Genomic DNA, 16992 nt, shown 5'->3' on the forward strand with positions numbered 1-16992 from the left:
CTTGTTGAGAAAGCTTCCTGTTTGATACTTCATTGTAAATTAAGTAAGACATTCCAGTCAGAAGCTGTTAGTACTGATGTATACCCCCTTAACAGAAGTCCTACTGTAGCTTTGGAAGGAAAGATTTCTGCGGCTTTGTGGTACCATGAGAAACATAACTTGAGTAAGCTGAGACTGTTTGGATGTATTGCTTTTCCTCTGGTACCAAAAGAATTGAGAACAGGGAAGTTTGACAGCAAGTCCTTGAAGCACTACTTCTCTACTACAGTCCTAATGGCTAGAGATGTTGGTGTCCAGAGAAAGGAAAAATAGTCACAGGAAGGAACATTGTATTCTACAAAGGAAGGTTTGACTTTGAAAGTGCACTGACTGAAGACTAGATTTCAGAACCTACATCTACATCTACATCTACATTCATACTCCGCAAGCCACCCAACGGTGTGTGGCGGAGGGCACTTTACGTGCCACTGTCATTACCTCCCTTTCCTGTTCCAGTTGCGTATGGTTCGCGGGAAGAACGACTGTCTGAAAGCCTCCGTGCGCGCTCTAATCTCTCTAATTTTACATTCGTGATCTCCTCGGGAGGTATAAGTAGGGGGAAGCAATATACTCGATACCTCATCCAGAAACGCACCCTCTCGAAACCTGGCGAGCAAGCTACACCGCAATGCAGAGCGCCTCTCCTGCAGAGTCTGCCACTTGAGTTTATTAAACATCTCCGTAACGCTATCACGGTTACCAAATAACCCTGTGACGAAACGCGCCGCTCTTCTTTGGATCTTCTCTATCTCCTCCGTCAACCCGATCTGGTACGGATCCCACACTGATGAGCAATACTCAAGTATAGGTCGAACGAGTGTTTTGTAAGCCACCTCCTTTGTTGCTGGATTACATTTTCTAAGCACTCTCCCAATGAATCTCAACCTGGTACCCGCCTTACCAACAATTAATTTTATATGATCATTCCACTTCAAATCGTTCCGCACGCATACTCCCAGATATTTTACAGAAGTAACTGCTACCAGTGTTTGTTCCACTATCATATAATCATACAATAAAGGATCCTTCTTTCTATGTATTTGCAATACATTACATTTGTCTATGTTAAGGGACAGTTGCCACTCCCTGCACCAAGTGCCTATCCGCTGCAGATCTTCCTGCATTTCGCTACAATTTTCTAATGCTGCAACTTCTCTGTATACTACAGCAACCCGATCTGGTACGGATCCCACACTGATGAGCAATACTCAAGTATAGGTCGAACGAGTGTTTTGTAAGCCACCTCCTTTGTTGCTGGACTACATTTTCTAAGCACTCTCCCAATGAATCTCAACCTGGTACCCGCCTTACCAACAATTAATTTTATATGATCATTCCACTTCAAATCGTTCCGCACGCATACTCCCAGATATTTTACAGAAGTAACTGCTACCAGTGTTTGTTCCACTATCATATAATCATACAATAAAGGATCCTTCTTTCTATGTATTTGCAATACATTACATTTGTCTATGTTAAGGGACAGTTGCCACTCCCTGCACCAAGTGCCTATCCGCTGCAGATCTTCCTGCATTTCGCTACAATTTTCTAATGCTGCAACTTCTCTGTATACTACAGCATCATCCGCGAAAAGCCGCATGGAACTTCCGACACTATCTACTAGGTCATTTATATATATTGTGAAAAGCAATGGTCCCATAACACTCCCCTGTGGCACGCCAGAGGTCACCTTAACGTCTGTAGACGTCTCTCCATCGACAACAACACGCTGTGTTCTGTTTGCCAAAAAATCTTCAATCCAGCCACACAGCTGGTCTGACATTCTGTAGGCTCTTACTTTGTTTATCAGGCGACAGTGCGGAACTATATCGAACGCCTTCCGGAAGTCAAGAAAAATAGCATCTACCTGGGAGCCTGTATCTAATATTTTCTGGGTCTCATGAACAAATAACGCGAGTTGGGTCTCACACGATCGCTGTTTCCGGAATCCATGTTGATTCCTACATAGTAGATTCTGGGTTTCCAAAAACGACATGATACTCGAGCAAAAAACATGTTCTAAAATTCTACAACAGATCGACGTCAGAGATATAGGTCTATAGTTTTGCGCATCTGCTCGACGACCCTTCTTGAAGACTGGGACTACCTGTGCTCTTTTCCAATCATTTGGAACCTATACCTATACAGGAATCATCAGAGAGGGAACACAAAGATGATGATGAAGGAGAATTCACCAAAGAAAATGTTAAATAGTACAATGGGAGTCATGAAAGAATTCCCAACCCAGAACTGCCCAGTGATGAAGAGGAAACTGGAAAGGAAGCTGTTTAATGTCCTACCAGGAAGAGAGGGAGGGATAGCAGGATAGGGTGGGAGACAGTGAAGTTCTGCTGGCGAGCTCGTAAGGATGAGCTGGAGAGACAGTAGACCAGCTAGGTGCAGTTGGGAGGTTAGAGGGGGGGCAGTGATTTTTTTAAAAATTTTTTATTTATTTATTTATTTTTTTTTGGGGGGGGGGGGGGGGAGGTTGTAGCGGAAAAGGAAAAAGGAGAGAAGTAAATCTGGTTGCATTGGTGGAATGGGAACAGGAAAGGGGCTGGAGGGGTGAGAAGAATTACTAATGAAGGTTGAGGCCAGTAGGGTTACGGTAATTAAAAGGATATATTGCAGGGAGAGTGTCCTCCCCACCAAAACCAGCTTTTCTGAATTGTGCAGGTGGAAACTCTCCCTGCAGTATGTCCTACGTTCCCGTAACCTTACTGGCCTCAACCATCGTTAGTCATTTTCTCACCCATCCAGACCCTTCCCTCTTACCATTCCAGCACTACATAGCCCCCACCTGTGCACCCAGTCTTTTTACTTCTGTTCTTTTTTGCTACCCCCTCCTCCCCACCACATCTCCCCTATCCTCCGTGTAATCTCCCGACTGCATCTAGCTGCCCTACCCTCTCTCCACCTCATCCTTGCAGGAACCCCAGCATCACTCCACTGTCGTGTGTGTGTGTGTGTGTGTGTGTGTGTGTGTGTGTGTGTGTGTGTGCGTGTGTGCGTGTGTGTCGTCCATTTTCGACAAAGGCCTTGTTGGCCAAAAGCTTATATTGTGGCAGTCTTTTTGTTGTACCTATCTACGACTCAGCATCTTCGCTATATGATGAGTAGCAACTTTCCTTTTCATAATATTGCTAATTATCTAATTGGTCACATATATCTAATTGGTCTTATTACTTCGGCAGGGAGTAGCAATTTATCATTTTCATAATATTGTAGAAATTATAATTTGTATTATTTGTTGAGACAGAGAAAATTGACATACTGTCTGGCTCCATATGTTTTATCCTAGTGACAAATCACTTCCCATAACACTCACGGAAGCTCTGATAGTGTCCTGACTATTCATAGCCTGAGGTATATTCAAATGAATTGGTATGCATGTGATGGCATGCAATCCTAATGTGTTCCAAAATGCTGTGCATAAAAATGGTATTCTTCCAGGGCTCATACCTAAGGTTTTGTTGGTGGTAGAATGGTAGGATCAAGTGTTTTGGATAGCCCTTGGACTAGGGACCGTATTTGTACCCAGCAGAAGGATCATCTCATTGTTATTGTCCTACAGTATGCGGTCAAGATATGAATATTGCACAGTTCCTTCTGCTTAGGCAAATGGAGCACATCAGTTGGTGATTTTGCATTTGATGTGGTCTATGGTGAGCTTTGTACAGCAGATGGACGAAACTTTGACGATACATTCGTAATATAGCAATCTCATACAATCCCTGAAAATTTTATTGATACCTTTATCCATTTCTGAGATATAGAGGTTCAAAGTTATTAGCTCATGGGAAGTTCCTTCCAGAACTCCAAAAAAAATTGTTTTTTGACAATTTTTTCAAACTAGAAGCGAGTTGTGAATTCCAAGACAGCTATGCGCAACAACTGGCTGAAATTTTGATGATATATTCCTAAGATCCTGATTTCGAACAGCCTTGAAAATTTTCTGAGTATCTTTATTCTTTTCTGAAATACAGAGGTTCAAAGGTATCCTACTTGTACATGTAAAATACTCATGTGAAATCCAGTGTGATGTGAAAATGTGGTTTATAAAGTGACATAGCATGGATAAAAATGCTTTGAAGTGTGTCTGTTATCATCAGAAGGGTTCTTGCAACCCCATGTTGTTGTAATAAACCCCCAGCAAAATTTTTTTACACATAAACTATAGTCTTGGATGTAAAATTAGCTTTATGTTATTTCAATTTCACATAAGTAAATTATAAGAATTTTACTGACCTAAAGATCTTTTCATATGAGTGACATGCCCTGCTGTGACAAGGCTAAGAAGGGGACGAGTGGAAAAATGCTTCTATTAGAGCACAAAAAAGGTGAATATGTTCCTGTTTAAGCGGCTCTGACTGAAAAATGGGGTGCCAGTTGCCTCATTCTACTTTCCTCAGCACCTTTAAAATTTTCCCAAAAATTTTGGCATGTGAAAGCATTCACAATTGTTTATACTGAGAAAGAAGGAGACAGTGGCAGTGGGAAAGAGATGGACAATTAATATATACTTGAAGAAAGTAGGCATTGGTTGTGGTATAGAAAGAGCAAAGGAGACAGTGGGAGTAGGAGGAAAGAGAGGGACACAGTGGCAGTGGAACATAGTTGACAGAACAGTGCTAGGAAAGAGTGAAGGGGACAGTGCCAGTGGGAGAAGAATAAAGAGATGGAGAAAGTGGGTGAGAGCCAGTGATAATGAGTCTGACAGTGACAGTGAGGAAGGGATAGATACTGACTGACAGAGGGGATAGCAGCAGTGGGAAGGAATGAATGAATTAGGAGTAAGAGAGAGCAAGAGGGAGGCAGTGGCAGTAGATAGCAGTAGTAGGACAGAATGAAGGGGACTATGGCAGTGAGACAGGAGACAGTGACAGAGAGACACAAAGAAATAATGACAATGAGTTGGGCTGAATGAGTGAGTGAGAATGGGCAAGTGGGAGTGGATGGGTATTTAGCAACTTACAGAGATGGACTGGTGGGTAGGAACGAGTTACAGTTAGAGGAGCTTTTGGGAGTGAGAGGAAAGTTGCCTGTAAAAAAAGAGTGTGAATATGTTTCGATACCAGAATTTTTGGGAAAATTTTTAAAGGTGCTGAGGGAGGTAGAATGAGGTGGCTGGTACTCCACTTTTTCTTTTTTAAAAAAAGGAGCATATTTGCCTTTTTGTGCTCCAATAGGAGCATTTTTCTGCTGATGTTCCATAGGGAATGAAGCAGTTGAATTCAGCTGATGTAGCAGATGGAATTTTTCAAGATTCCCCTTGAAAAGGATGTCAGGTGCCCTGATCTCTGTCACTAGCAATCTTACTGTTGATATTGAAGCAACGCTTTTGAGCACAGATCAAGTTACCTATGTACTGCTCTGAATATTGTAGAATCTGTGAGGAGATGATAAAATGAAACTGTAATTTTACATTTTTGTTAACGGTTATGAGATTGTCATTACATATGCACTTCATTGTAGATTTAAAGTGATTTTAATAACATTTATTGCAAGATCTCAGTAAATTTTTAGACAAATGTGTGAAGTGACCTTTTCCATTTCAGATACTCATGTGCAGACAGTTGCAGAAGTTTTGGATCTCACACATGATCATACCAGTGCTTTTCGATTACAATTTGATGATCACACTTGGAAGCAATATTTAAATTCTTTGAAACCTCTGGGTTTAGCTATACTCCTGAACACATGCAATATGGAGACTCAGGAGCATTATTCACAATTCTGTGCCCATGTCACATGTGAAGCTCTGCACTCGGAGAACCTTGTGCCAGTAACCAATCGTAGGTATGTACTTGTCATTTTTATACCAGCATTGTATAGGGCTGTTAATTCTGTGAAATTATTTATTTCATTGACTCTCAAAAGGCAAGAAAAAAATGTTGCTTACTGATTTCCTGTCATGATTACACTAAATATGCTCTGCTAACCTCTGCACGTTTTAATGAGAATGTTGTGAAGAAAATATGACTGTCTTCCTGAAACATCATCAACAGTTACATACGAACAGTGCTACTTTATTAAAGGAAACTTTTTCTCATCACACAGTACAGTACTCCCAGAAATAAATTAAATTGGGGGAAATAAAATGTTGTGAGTTCAAAGTCTATAAATAAAACTGTAGTAAAACATCTGTGTTACTTAAATCATTTGATTGTGTGGACCATGTAATACTATTGTATAATTCATATTGTAATAGAACAGGTGTATTGATCATTAATTATTCATTTTGTATCTGTCGGATAGGAAGCTGAAGGTCGTTCTTCACTGTCAACAAACATGTAACAAATCTTAACGGGATATTTTAAAAGGGTGGATGAGTACTGCAGGTTTCTGTTCTAGGTCCACCAATTTTCTTGTCATATATTGATGATCACCACTAAAGATGACAGATTCTTTGTAAAACAAAATTGTATTTGTAGATGACACAAGCTGCACTGTGGATTGCAGTGTAAATAATTTCATAAGTAGAACAGTGGCTAACACCGGTTATTGGATTATTAAGAAATGGTTGGCAGCTAGCCACAAAAGTTTATAACACACAATGCTTCCATATAATATCTAAGAGTATGCGTACAGAGCGATTTGAAGTGGAATAACCACATAAAATTAATTGTGAATATGGCAGATGCCAGACTGAGATTCATTAAAAGAATCTTCAGGAAATGTAGTCCACCAACAAATGAAGTAACTTACAAAACACTAATTCAACCAATACTCGAATATTACTCTTCAGTATGGAATACATTCCAGATAGAAGTGATAGAGGAAATAGAGATGATACCAGCGAGAGCAGCATGCTTTGTTTCAGCTTCATTAAATAGTGTGAAGGTGTCGCAGAGATGCTGAGCGTACTCCAGTGACAGACACTGCAGGAGGGTTGTTGTGCATGATGGTATGGTGTACTGTTAAAGTTCCAAGAGCATACTTTCCTAGCAGAGCCAAGCATTACATTGCTTCCTCCTATCTATATCTAGCGAAAAGACCGTCACGATAAAATTAGAGATATTCAAGCCCACTCATAGGCTTACCAGCAATCGCTCTTGCCGTGAACCGTACACGACTGGAACAGGAAAAAGGGTAAGTACACTAGCACACAAAGTATCCTCCGCCATACTGTAAGGTGGCTTGTGGAGTGTAGAAGTAGATTCTATGGATTTCTTTGTCTTTGTGAATATGGCTGTTTGCGCCATGCATTCTCAACTGAGAAACCTAGCAGATCTGGCCATGGCATTGGAATGAGCAAGGCTCCACATCCCTGTTGGTACCTTCTACAATCTCATTGACTATCTTCCTGCATGTTTCGAAGCAGTCCACACTGCAAAGTTCATTTACTCAGGCTTTTGACAGATGGTCACATTAATGTGACTGGAAAGTATAGCTGCTGTGGAGTAATAACATTTACGTCTGTGTCTGAAACTTTTACATCTATACTGCATGTGTCACCTTACTTGTGTGACAGAGGGTGCTGCATGTATCACTGTCACTTCCCTCCTTTCATGTTACAAATGTGAATTGTGCAGGGAAGAACAACAGTTGGCAAGCCTCCGTGTGAACTTGACTCTCTCTTGAGATATATGTAGGATAAAGCAATGTGTTGGTGACTCTTCTAGGAATTTTTAATGGTAAACCACGTCATGATGCACAAAATTTTTCATGTAGCATCTACCACTGGAGTGAGGTGAAAATCTCTGTAATGCATTCACACTTATGATATGGACACTTGACAAAACACACTGCTTGTCTTTGGATCTTCTCTATTTTCCCTTTCAATTCTACCTGCTAAGGGTGTCAGACTAAGGGCTTATTGGGGTCACTGCAAGCTGCCTTCTTTGTAGGTGGTATGCATTTCCTGAGGATTCTACCAATAAATCAGTTTGGCATCTGTTTTTCCTACGCTTAGTTTATGTGGTGATTATATTTTAAATAACTCTGTATGCAAACTTTCAGATATTTAGTGGTTGTGGCTAAAGGAATTGATTGTTGGGCAATTGTGTAATCATACAGAAGTGGATCTTTCCATCTATTTATTTGCAATACATAACATTTGTTTTTGTTATGGGACCAATACCCGCATGAGATGTTGAATGTTTGCTCATCTCTTGCATTCACTACAATTTTGCAGCTTCTCTTTATATAACAACATCATAGAGAAAAGGAATCATAGTTTTATCAACATTATCCACTAAGTCTTTTATATAAATTGTAAACATTAATGATCTTATATAGAAATGGGAAATGTTTTATTAACTATTAAAATAATACATCGTGAGTCATACCTATTAAGCAAGTACTACATTCCGTGCTGGTCTTATCAAATTTTTAATGGAGTAGGATTCACCAGTTAAAAAGCCTATTTTCACCATTGCCTCATTTTTCCATTCACGTGGAATATTTCACTATCCAATGACATTCAAAATACTTCTCCTTTATGAATAGATACAAGCTTAAAAATTGCCAGCAGAGGAAATTTGGTATGACAGAAGTTCTATGTGAGTTATGGGAATGGTATGTTTGTAGTACAGTCAGCTCAATGAAGTGATTAGCCTTATTAGATGAAAATAATACTATAACATTTTTTATTGAATTGATGACTGAACAAACCGCAACCAACTATTGTAACATTGTATAAATAGATACTTTGTAACGGCAATTAATGAATTTTGTTAAAATGTTCTTGTGTCTGGTAAAGTAACATGCCACACTAATTAATGTAACAACAGTCTTGTGTAGTCAATTTTATGTATGATAAATTACTAATGTGAACCTGTGTAAGCCTACAGTGTCATCCACTATCTTGGTGTCCGGTTGCATAATTGTTGTGCTATTTTATAGGATGTACAGGATGTGATTCTTGAGTTTCTCCCGGCGTATTTGATAATCAAAATATCCATGGGTGTACTGGCGGTCTACAGTGTCCAACGGGCACAATATTTCGGTGATCATACATGTCGCCGTCATCAGGTGATCTGACGGACTGAGCTCCTGCGAACGTGCCGGTACGGAGATCCGTACGCTATGGCTGCTCAGGGGGAACTGAGCAGCCATAGTGTATGGATCTCCGTACCAGCACATTCACAGGAGCTCAGTCCGTCATTTCACCTGATGATGGCGACATGTATGAACGCCGAAATATTGTGCCCGTGGGACACTGTAGACCGGCAGTACACCCGTGGATATTTTGATGATGTACAGGATGTTCGAGAAGTTGCTGTGCAGCTACAACATATGTTGGAAATGAATTCCACGAGTGACTCTACAAATCTCAACCTGTGTAATTTTATTGGAAAACACTTTCTGCAGTTTTTATAATGATATAGTTCTCACATAAGCAGTTATTCCAAAGTCATGAAGCATGTATGGGTAATTGCGACACACTGCAGATTGTGCTGCTCTCCAAAGAAAAAAGTCTGATGGGGTAAGGTCTGGAGAGTGAGGGGGCCATATGTATTTTTACATAACACATTCCCAAAAAAAAGGCATATTGTTGTTTGTTAGCTTTGTGCACAGTAGCATCATTTTGTGATACCATGAATAGTTGATTTAATTGTACTTTAGCTCAGGCTTGCTCAGACAGCACTCCACGAGTTCGAGTGCTCCTGTTTAGCGCGCTCAGTGCAGTGGTGAGTGGGGCTGAGGGCCAAGGAGGACAAGCAATGAAGGTTGCAGGTGGACGCTGCTAGAGCTGGACAGTTGCCCTGTGAAACACCAAGCAGTTTGATGACTAATTTGTGTTAAATTAGATTTATGTTCTGCGTATGTGCCCTTGTCCAAAATATAATAAGTGGAGAAGCCACTCGTTCAATGCCGAATGGGAATTGCCTTATTTTTTTTGTGTCATTTAAAGGCCAAGCAAATGGCTTAATATGCCATCACACTGTTAGGAGGTGGAAAAACATACAAATGTCATTACAACACCAGCCACAAAGATGATACAATGCACTTGTTTCCTGACAAACAATGGTAAATTCTGGCTGAACTGATGGCAGCTATTAGGGAATAAAACTGAACCCAATGTAGGTAGAATGGTGACAAAATCTTTGTTGTAGACATCACAGATTATTTGAATTCATTAAGTATCTTAATGCAAGACTGAGAATCATTTGGCAACATATGGGGTGGACAGTATTGGTGCTATCAAACAAAAATTAATCCTGTGGAAAAATCCGTTTCGAGTTTGACATGAAACATTTTCCGTAATTCAAAGCAGTCATTTGTGGATTAGACATGATTGAATATTGCTCAGTAATTGAAATATTTTGTCACGAGTGCTCAAAGAGATTCCAAGACATTGTGCAACTGAAGGCAGATTTTGATTTATTTGTAAGAACACTTTGATTCTTGCTGCTAATGTTCCCCATACTTCTGACTTGATGTGATTTGTGTACAATGGAGCGCCCAACTCAATGATCTGTTTGTCCAGTTCATAAGTTTACAAGACTTTTATAAAATGTTACCTGGTTAGCAATATCCTCGACTGCACAGACAAACCGCTAAAGTTATTTCAGTGTTTGGTTCAACTATGTATGCCATTGTTTTTTTCCCCTCTTGTGAAATTAATGAAGTCCTGCTGACATTCCGGTTTAACAGAATTTAATCTGCATAACTGCATATATTTGACTATAACACAAACCGTAGTTCCAGAAATATTACATATTCTAAATCTGTATACTTCACAATATAATGTTAAATGCCTGTGTGTAATGCTTTTTGTAGTTCTTCTTACCATGTTAGCACTATATAATGTGTTTATTTAATCAAGTAATATAAGTTACTGCTTTGGCAGAAAAATAAAAAAGTTGAAAATAGACACACATGATAAACTCCTGCTTATAAAAGTAGCTGCTGTATTCACCTCTTAGAAGTAGCTACACTGTGTTGCAAACATGTTTGCCTAAGTTTCCTGTGTCTGTAGCCTTCAGCATATAGCTATGTCACTTGCAGCTGCTCAGAATAGTGCAGTGCTGGGGGAAGCCGGAGTGCTCAGCAGACTTGACTGCACTCACAGAGTGTGAGTGCATTCCGGGAGCACAAATGTTGGCCAGGCTTGCTTTAGCTGGTTGATGATATTATGAATCATTGAACATTAATGTTCACTGCGTAAGGTTTCTTCGAAACACTCCAATTTTATGATCATGCAGTGGCACTCCAAGTACAGAACAAGAATTCTGCGTTGACCGTAATCGTGTGTTTTATGTGTTAACATGACCAGAGAGGTGGAACCGGGCCTTGTCTGCATGCAAGATGATATCAAAACTATCAGTGGTACTCCTCTCAGTAAAAGATGTAAACCAGTTACAATAACAGATTCGCTTTTCATGACCACATCTTTCAGTTCTTGCACTGCCGTCACTTTATACATAAAGAATTTCAGGGTTTGTCTAACTACTTTATGTGTGGTTACAAACGTGGTATCTTTTTCTTGTGCAATGATTTTCCTGGGCACTGCAACATAGAATCAGAAATATCTAGCAACTTCTCGTCCTTTTGTTTAGGTGGTCTTCCAGTTCGTTCGGCATCTAACACTGAACATTTCTCTCAAAATTTCAGAATAAGTAGATGAACTGCATTACAATGAGGCGCAGCTTTTTCTGGGAGTTTTTCAGAAAACACCTCCTGCACTAAGTCCACGTATCTCCTTGTTAAACAAATGTTCAGCAAGTAAAATAGACTCCGTAGTTGAAAGCCCCATAATTTATAATAATTGAACGTATAAATGCTACATATCACATTCAGTAACTTTTCTCAACTGAACCAAACCATTAAATGCTAGACAGCAATAGAATAGATTAAAAATAACAGTTGAACTTTTTTAAAAACAGTTCTGCCAATTTGTATTCTGCCAACTTTGTTTTGAACATCCAATGTAATCTACATCTGTAGACCATAGTCTAGTGCGCATCAACTTTCAAAACCACTGTATATCTGTATGTGTTTCAATACCTTGTTTTCTTCAAAATTGGAAAGCTCATTTAATATGTGAAAATAACTTTTTCTGCAACACAGCGATAAGTCAGTTATCCCATACTGACCATAAAATATTTTGTAGTCCACAGCTGATTTGGTAATCTTTCTGTTTCCTTCGGTCAATGAACAGCAGGATAGAACTTTGTAATAAATTGGATATAAATAAAGGAGCAAATCTAAACAAAAGAAAAGTGAATAAAAAAAAATGGTTGAAGAAGGGTCTTATGGGAGGATAAAATTAGAAGTGGGAAGAGGAGGAAAAAGTAGAATAATGAAAATAGTTCAATATACAAAGACAAACTGGAATGAAGTAATGAGAGAAATGTAGGTATTGTGGAAGAGAAATAATATCATCGCAAATTATAAATGATGAAGAGGAGGGAGGACAAATACTGTAGAGACCAGCATACTTGAAGTCCAGGTGGAAGGTAAGAGTTCAGTTTGTATCAGAGAGCAAGTGCCCATCTCTGGAATGCAGATGTTTTGTTTCCGGGGTGGAAGATCCGGATGTCCAGCATGGATAAATTGGTGGCATAGTTTGTGCTGTTAAGTTTCACAGCATACTTGACACTATGATATTGGGTGTTGCTGTTGAAAACAGTTTATCTACAGCTATGCATTCTGAATGACAGCTTGCAGGTGATCACACAGATTACAAATGCAAGATTTAACATTTTTGATAGGAATGGGACTAGATCACGTGGAACAGGCAGGATTTCTGTAACTGTGAAATACCTTTGCATTGACATTGTATTAAATTGTTCACTGTTTCATTGCATTAATACATGTCATTTTCAACTTATTTTAGTTAGTGGCTTTTTTCAATATATAAAATCATTGTGTTTTACTTACAGATGTCTGTGTGAACTAGCCAAACAAATAGGATTTGTTGACCAAGCTCAGGACATATTCAAACTAGAGGAGCAATTATCAACTTTCAGGCATGTTGTAAGTAATTTTTGTAAATTGTACATTAATTCTGTTGTCAGTTTTTTTATTTTTTAATAGTTTGAATATTAGGACAAACATTTAGAAGGAATTGGGTGACATTGTGATGAAACCATAACGATTTTCTACTGTTTTTCTAAACAGCTGTGTAAATTGTTATTCTTTTTCCTTTGGGAGGGAAACAAGCAATTTCCTTCCACATACCTGTTCAGCTAAGACAGTGTTTCAGCACTAATGAATGTTGTTGACAGCATTGTAGAAGTTGTTACCAATTTTTAAGAATAGAATGTATGAAGAAAGATATACAGATTATGAAGCAGTCCATCTGCCTAAGCATTGCTACTCTGCAATTCAGAGTTAAATGCCTGGCACTTTCACACTATTTCTTCACCATTCCACTCTTGAACATGGTGCGGGAAATTGAACACTTAGATCTCTCTGTGCATGCTCCGATTTTTCTCATTTTATTATCATTATCAGTTCCCCTTTGTAGATGAGTGTTAACAAAATATTTTCACATTCAGAGGAGAAAGTTGGAGATTGAAAATTTGTGAAAAGATCTCACTGCATCGAAAAATGCCTTTCTTTTAATGATTATCACAGCAACTTGCATATCATATCTGTGACTCTCCTTCCCCTTGACAGTACAAAATGAGCTGCCCCCTTGAACTTTCTAGACAGCCTCTGCCAACCCTATCTGGTAAGGGTCACATACTGAACTGTAGCAGAGGATGAACGAGTGTCGTGTAGGCAGTCTCTTTTGTGGATTTGTTGTATCTTGTGTTAGCAGACATAGGCAACATAAAAATGAAAAAGCTTGCATACTTTGCCTACTTTCATTCCATAATGTCATATGGTATAATATTTTGGGGTAACTCTTCAAGTCAAACAAAAGTTTTCAGAGTCCAAAAGCGTGTAATACGAATTATTTGTGGAGTAAATTCACGGACGTCATGTAGAAACCTCTTACTCCTTAATGAAATTTGTCCTAAATAATATATCTCTTTTTCCAACAAACAGCTCAGTTCATACATACAATACCAGGAACAAAAATGATCTGCACAAAGACTTAAAAGCACTTACTTTAGTTCAAAAAGGGGTCCACTACTCAGGAACACTCATAACCAATAATTTGCCAGTAAACTTAAAAAATTTAGTTACAAATAAAGATCAATTTAAAAGGACCCTGAAAGACTTACTAGTGGCCTACTCCTTCTACTCCATTGACGAATTCCTTAATAGAAACAAATGATGTATTGTATCTAGTCATACTATTAGTATTGTTATTTCAGCTAAGGGAAAAAAAAAAAAAAAGAGTTGACATGTTCCACATCCATGAGGATCTCCTCAGCATGGATCTATGGAACGAAAAACTAATCTAATCTAATCTAACCAATAGAACACAGTCTATGGTTTGCCTTCCCCACACTGTTATTTATGTGAATTTTTCAATTTAAGTTGTTCACAATTGTTATCTTGAGGTATTTAGTTGAATTGACAGCCTTTAGATTTTTATGATTTATCATGGAACTGAAATTTAGTGGATTCTTTTCAGAACTTGTATGGATAGCCTCACACATTTCATTACTTAGTGTCAGTTGATAGTTTTTGCAATCTTAGATATCGTGTCTAAATCATTTTGTAATTGGTTTTGCTTTTCTGATGACTTACCTAGACTGTAAATGACTGATCATCTGCAAACAACCTAAGAGGGCTGCTCAGATTGTGTCCTGAATCATTTATATAGATTAGGGACAGCAGAGGGCTGCCAGATTCCTTGGGGAGCCCCAGATCGCTTTTCTGCTTTTCTCCATGACTTTCTGTCAGTTACGACAAACTGTGACTTTTCTGACAGGAAACCAGGAATCCAGTCGCAGAGCTAAGATGATGCTCCATAATGGTATGATTTTATTAGAAGCCATTGTTTGAATGGTATTTTTAAAATCTGTGTGTTAATAGGTCATTTTCTTTGAAGTAATTCTTCCCGTCTTGAGTATTGATGTGACCTATGCAACATACCAGTCATGGATCTTTCGATGAGTAAATGGTTGCATGTGATTGTGAAGTATGGGGCTATTAAATTTGTGTGGTCTGAAAGGAATGTAATTGGTGTACAGTCTGCACCAGAAAACTTGCTGTTATTAAGTAATGTGAGTTGCTTCACTACATTGAGGACATCTGCTTCTAAGTTGACAGCAGTTCTTGATTTATATTCTGGAATATTTACTTTGTCTTCCTCGGGAATATTTACTTTGTCTTCCTCGGTGGAGAAACTTCAAAAAGCTTATTTACTAACTCACCCCTGGCACTTTCATCAGTGACATTACCATTACCATCACTGTCGCACGGCGGAGGTACTGATTGTTTCTTGCTGCTGCTATACTTTACATATGGCTAAAATCTCTTTGAATTTTGTGCCAGATTTTGAGACAGAGTTTCATTGTGGAAACTGTCAAAAGCATCTCGTATTTAAATCTGCACTAAATTTTGAGCTTCTTTAATTCTTTGCCAATCTTGAGAATTTTGCATTTCTTTTGTTGCTTCTGAACAGTGTTGTGACCTGCATGTACCATCTTATCTCTTATTAATTTATTTGGTATAAATCTGTCAGTTGCTGTCAATACTGTTTCTTTAAATTTAAGCCACCTCAGGTCTGTGTTTACATAATTGGTTTGGAAGGAATGAAGATTTTTTTTTAGGAAGGCATCAAGCTGATTTTCATCTTATTTTTTTAAGTAGATACATTTTGAACTAATTTGTGGTAGTTGGATGTCACAGGACTCAGTTTCACTAAGGTATCAGATAAATTATATAATTGTAAGACAGAGATTTAGGAACCAGGTTTTAAATTGTAAGACATTTCCAGGGGCAGATGTGGACTCTGACCACAATCTATTGGTTATGAACTGTAGATTAAAACTGAAGAAACTGCAAAAAGGTGGGAATTTAAGGAGATGGGACCTGGATAAACTGACCAAACCAGAGGTTGTACAGAGTTTCAGGGAGAGCATAAGGGAACAATTGACAGGAATGGGGGAAAGAAATACAGTAGACGAAGAATGGGTAGCTCTGAGGGATGAAGTAGTGAAGGCAGCAGAGGATCAAGTAGGTAAAAAGACGAGGGCTAGTAGAAATCCTTGGGTAAAAGAAGAAATATTGAATTTAATTGATGAAAGGAGAAAATATAAAAACGCAGTAAATGAAGCAGACAAAAAGGAATACAAACGTCTCAAAAATGAGATTGACAGGAAATGCAAAATGGCTAAGCTGGGATGGCTAGAGTACAAATGTAAGGATGTAGAGACTTATCTCACTAGGGGTAAGATAGATACAGCCTACGGGAAAATTAAAGAGACCTTTGGAGAAAAAAGAGCCACTTGTATGAATATCAAGAGCTCAGATGGAAATCCAGTTCTATGCAAAGAAGGGAAAGCAGAAAGGTGGAAGGAGTATATAGAGGGTCTATACAAGGGCGATGTACTACAGGACAATATTATGGAAATGGAAGAGAATGTAGATGAAGATGAAATGGGAGATACGATACTGCATGAAGAGTTTGACAGAGCACTGAAAGACTTGAGTTGAAACAAGGCCCCAGGAGTAGACAACATTCCATTGGAACTACTGACGGCCTTGGGAGAGCCAGTCCTGACAAAACTGTACCATCTGGAGAGCAAGATGTATGAGACAGGCGAAATACCCTCAGACTTCAAGAAGAATATAATAATTCCAATCCCAAAGAAAGCAGGTTTTGACAGATGTGAAAATTACCGAACTATCAGTTTAATAAGTCACAGCTGCAAAATACTAATGCGAATTCTTTACAGATGAATGGAAAAACTGGTAGAAGCCGACCTCTGGGAAGATCAGTTTGGATTCCGTAGAAATGTTGGAACACGTGAGGCAATACTGACCCTATGTCTTACCTTAGAAAATAGATTAAGGGAAGGCAAACCTACGTTTCTAGCATTTGTAGACTTAGAGAAAGTTTTTGACAATGTTGACAGGGGTAAAATACAGGGAGCA

The 16992-nt window shown here is 38.8% G+C and overlaps 1 protein-coding gene across 17 annotated transcripts in view; it reads left to right on the top strand.

Annotated features, from left to right (window-relative positions):
* The window catches only part of LOC126236282 (transmembrane protein 94), a 538855-nt gene that overhangs the window by 184741 nt on the left and 337122 nt on the right, over positions 1-16992 (top strand). For all 17 annotated transcript variants that reach the window (XM_049945449.1, XM_049945454.1, XM_049945456.1 and 14 more), the window contains exons 11-12: positions 5598-5838; positions 12873-12966. In XM_049945449.1, the coding sequence (XP_049801406.1) occupies positions 5598-5838; positions 12873-12966 (335 nt within the window). The remainder of the gene's footprint in view (positions 1-5597; positions 5839-12872; positions 12967-16992) is intronic.

Source organism: Schistocerca nitens, chromosome 2 (assembly GCF_023898315.1).
Source record: "Schistocerca nitens isolate TAMUIC-IGC-003100 chromosome 2, iqSchNite1.1, whole genome shotgun sequence".
Lineage (NCBI taxonomy): Eukaryota > Metazoa > Arthropoda > Insecta > Orthoptera > Acrididae > Schistocerca > Schistocerca nitens.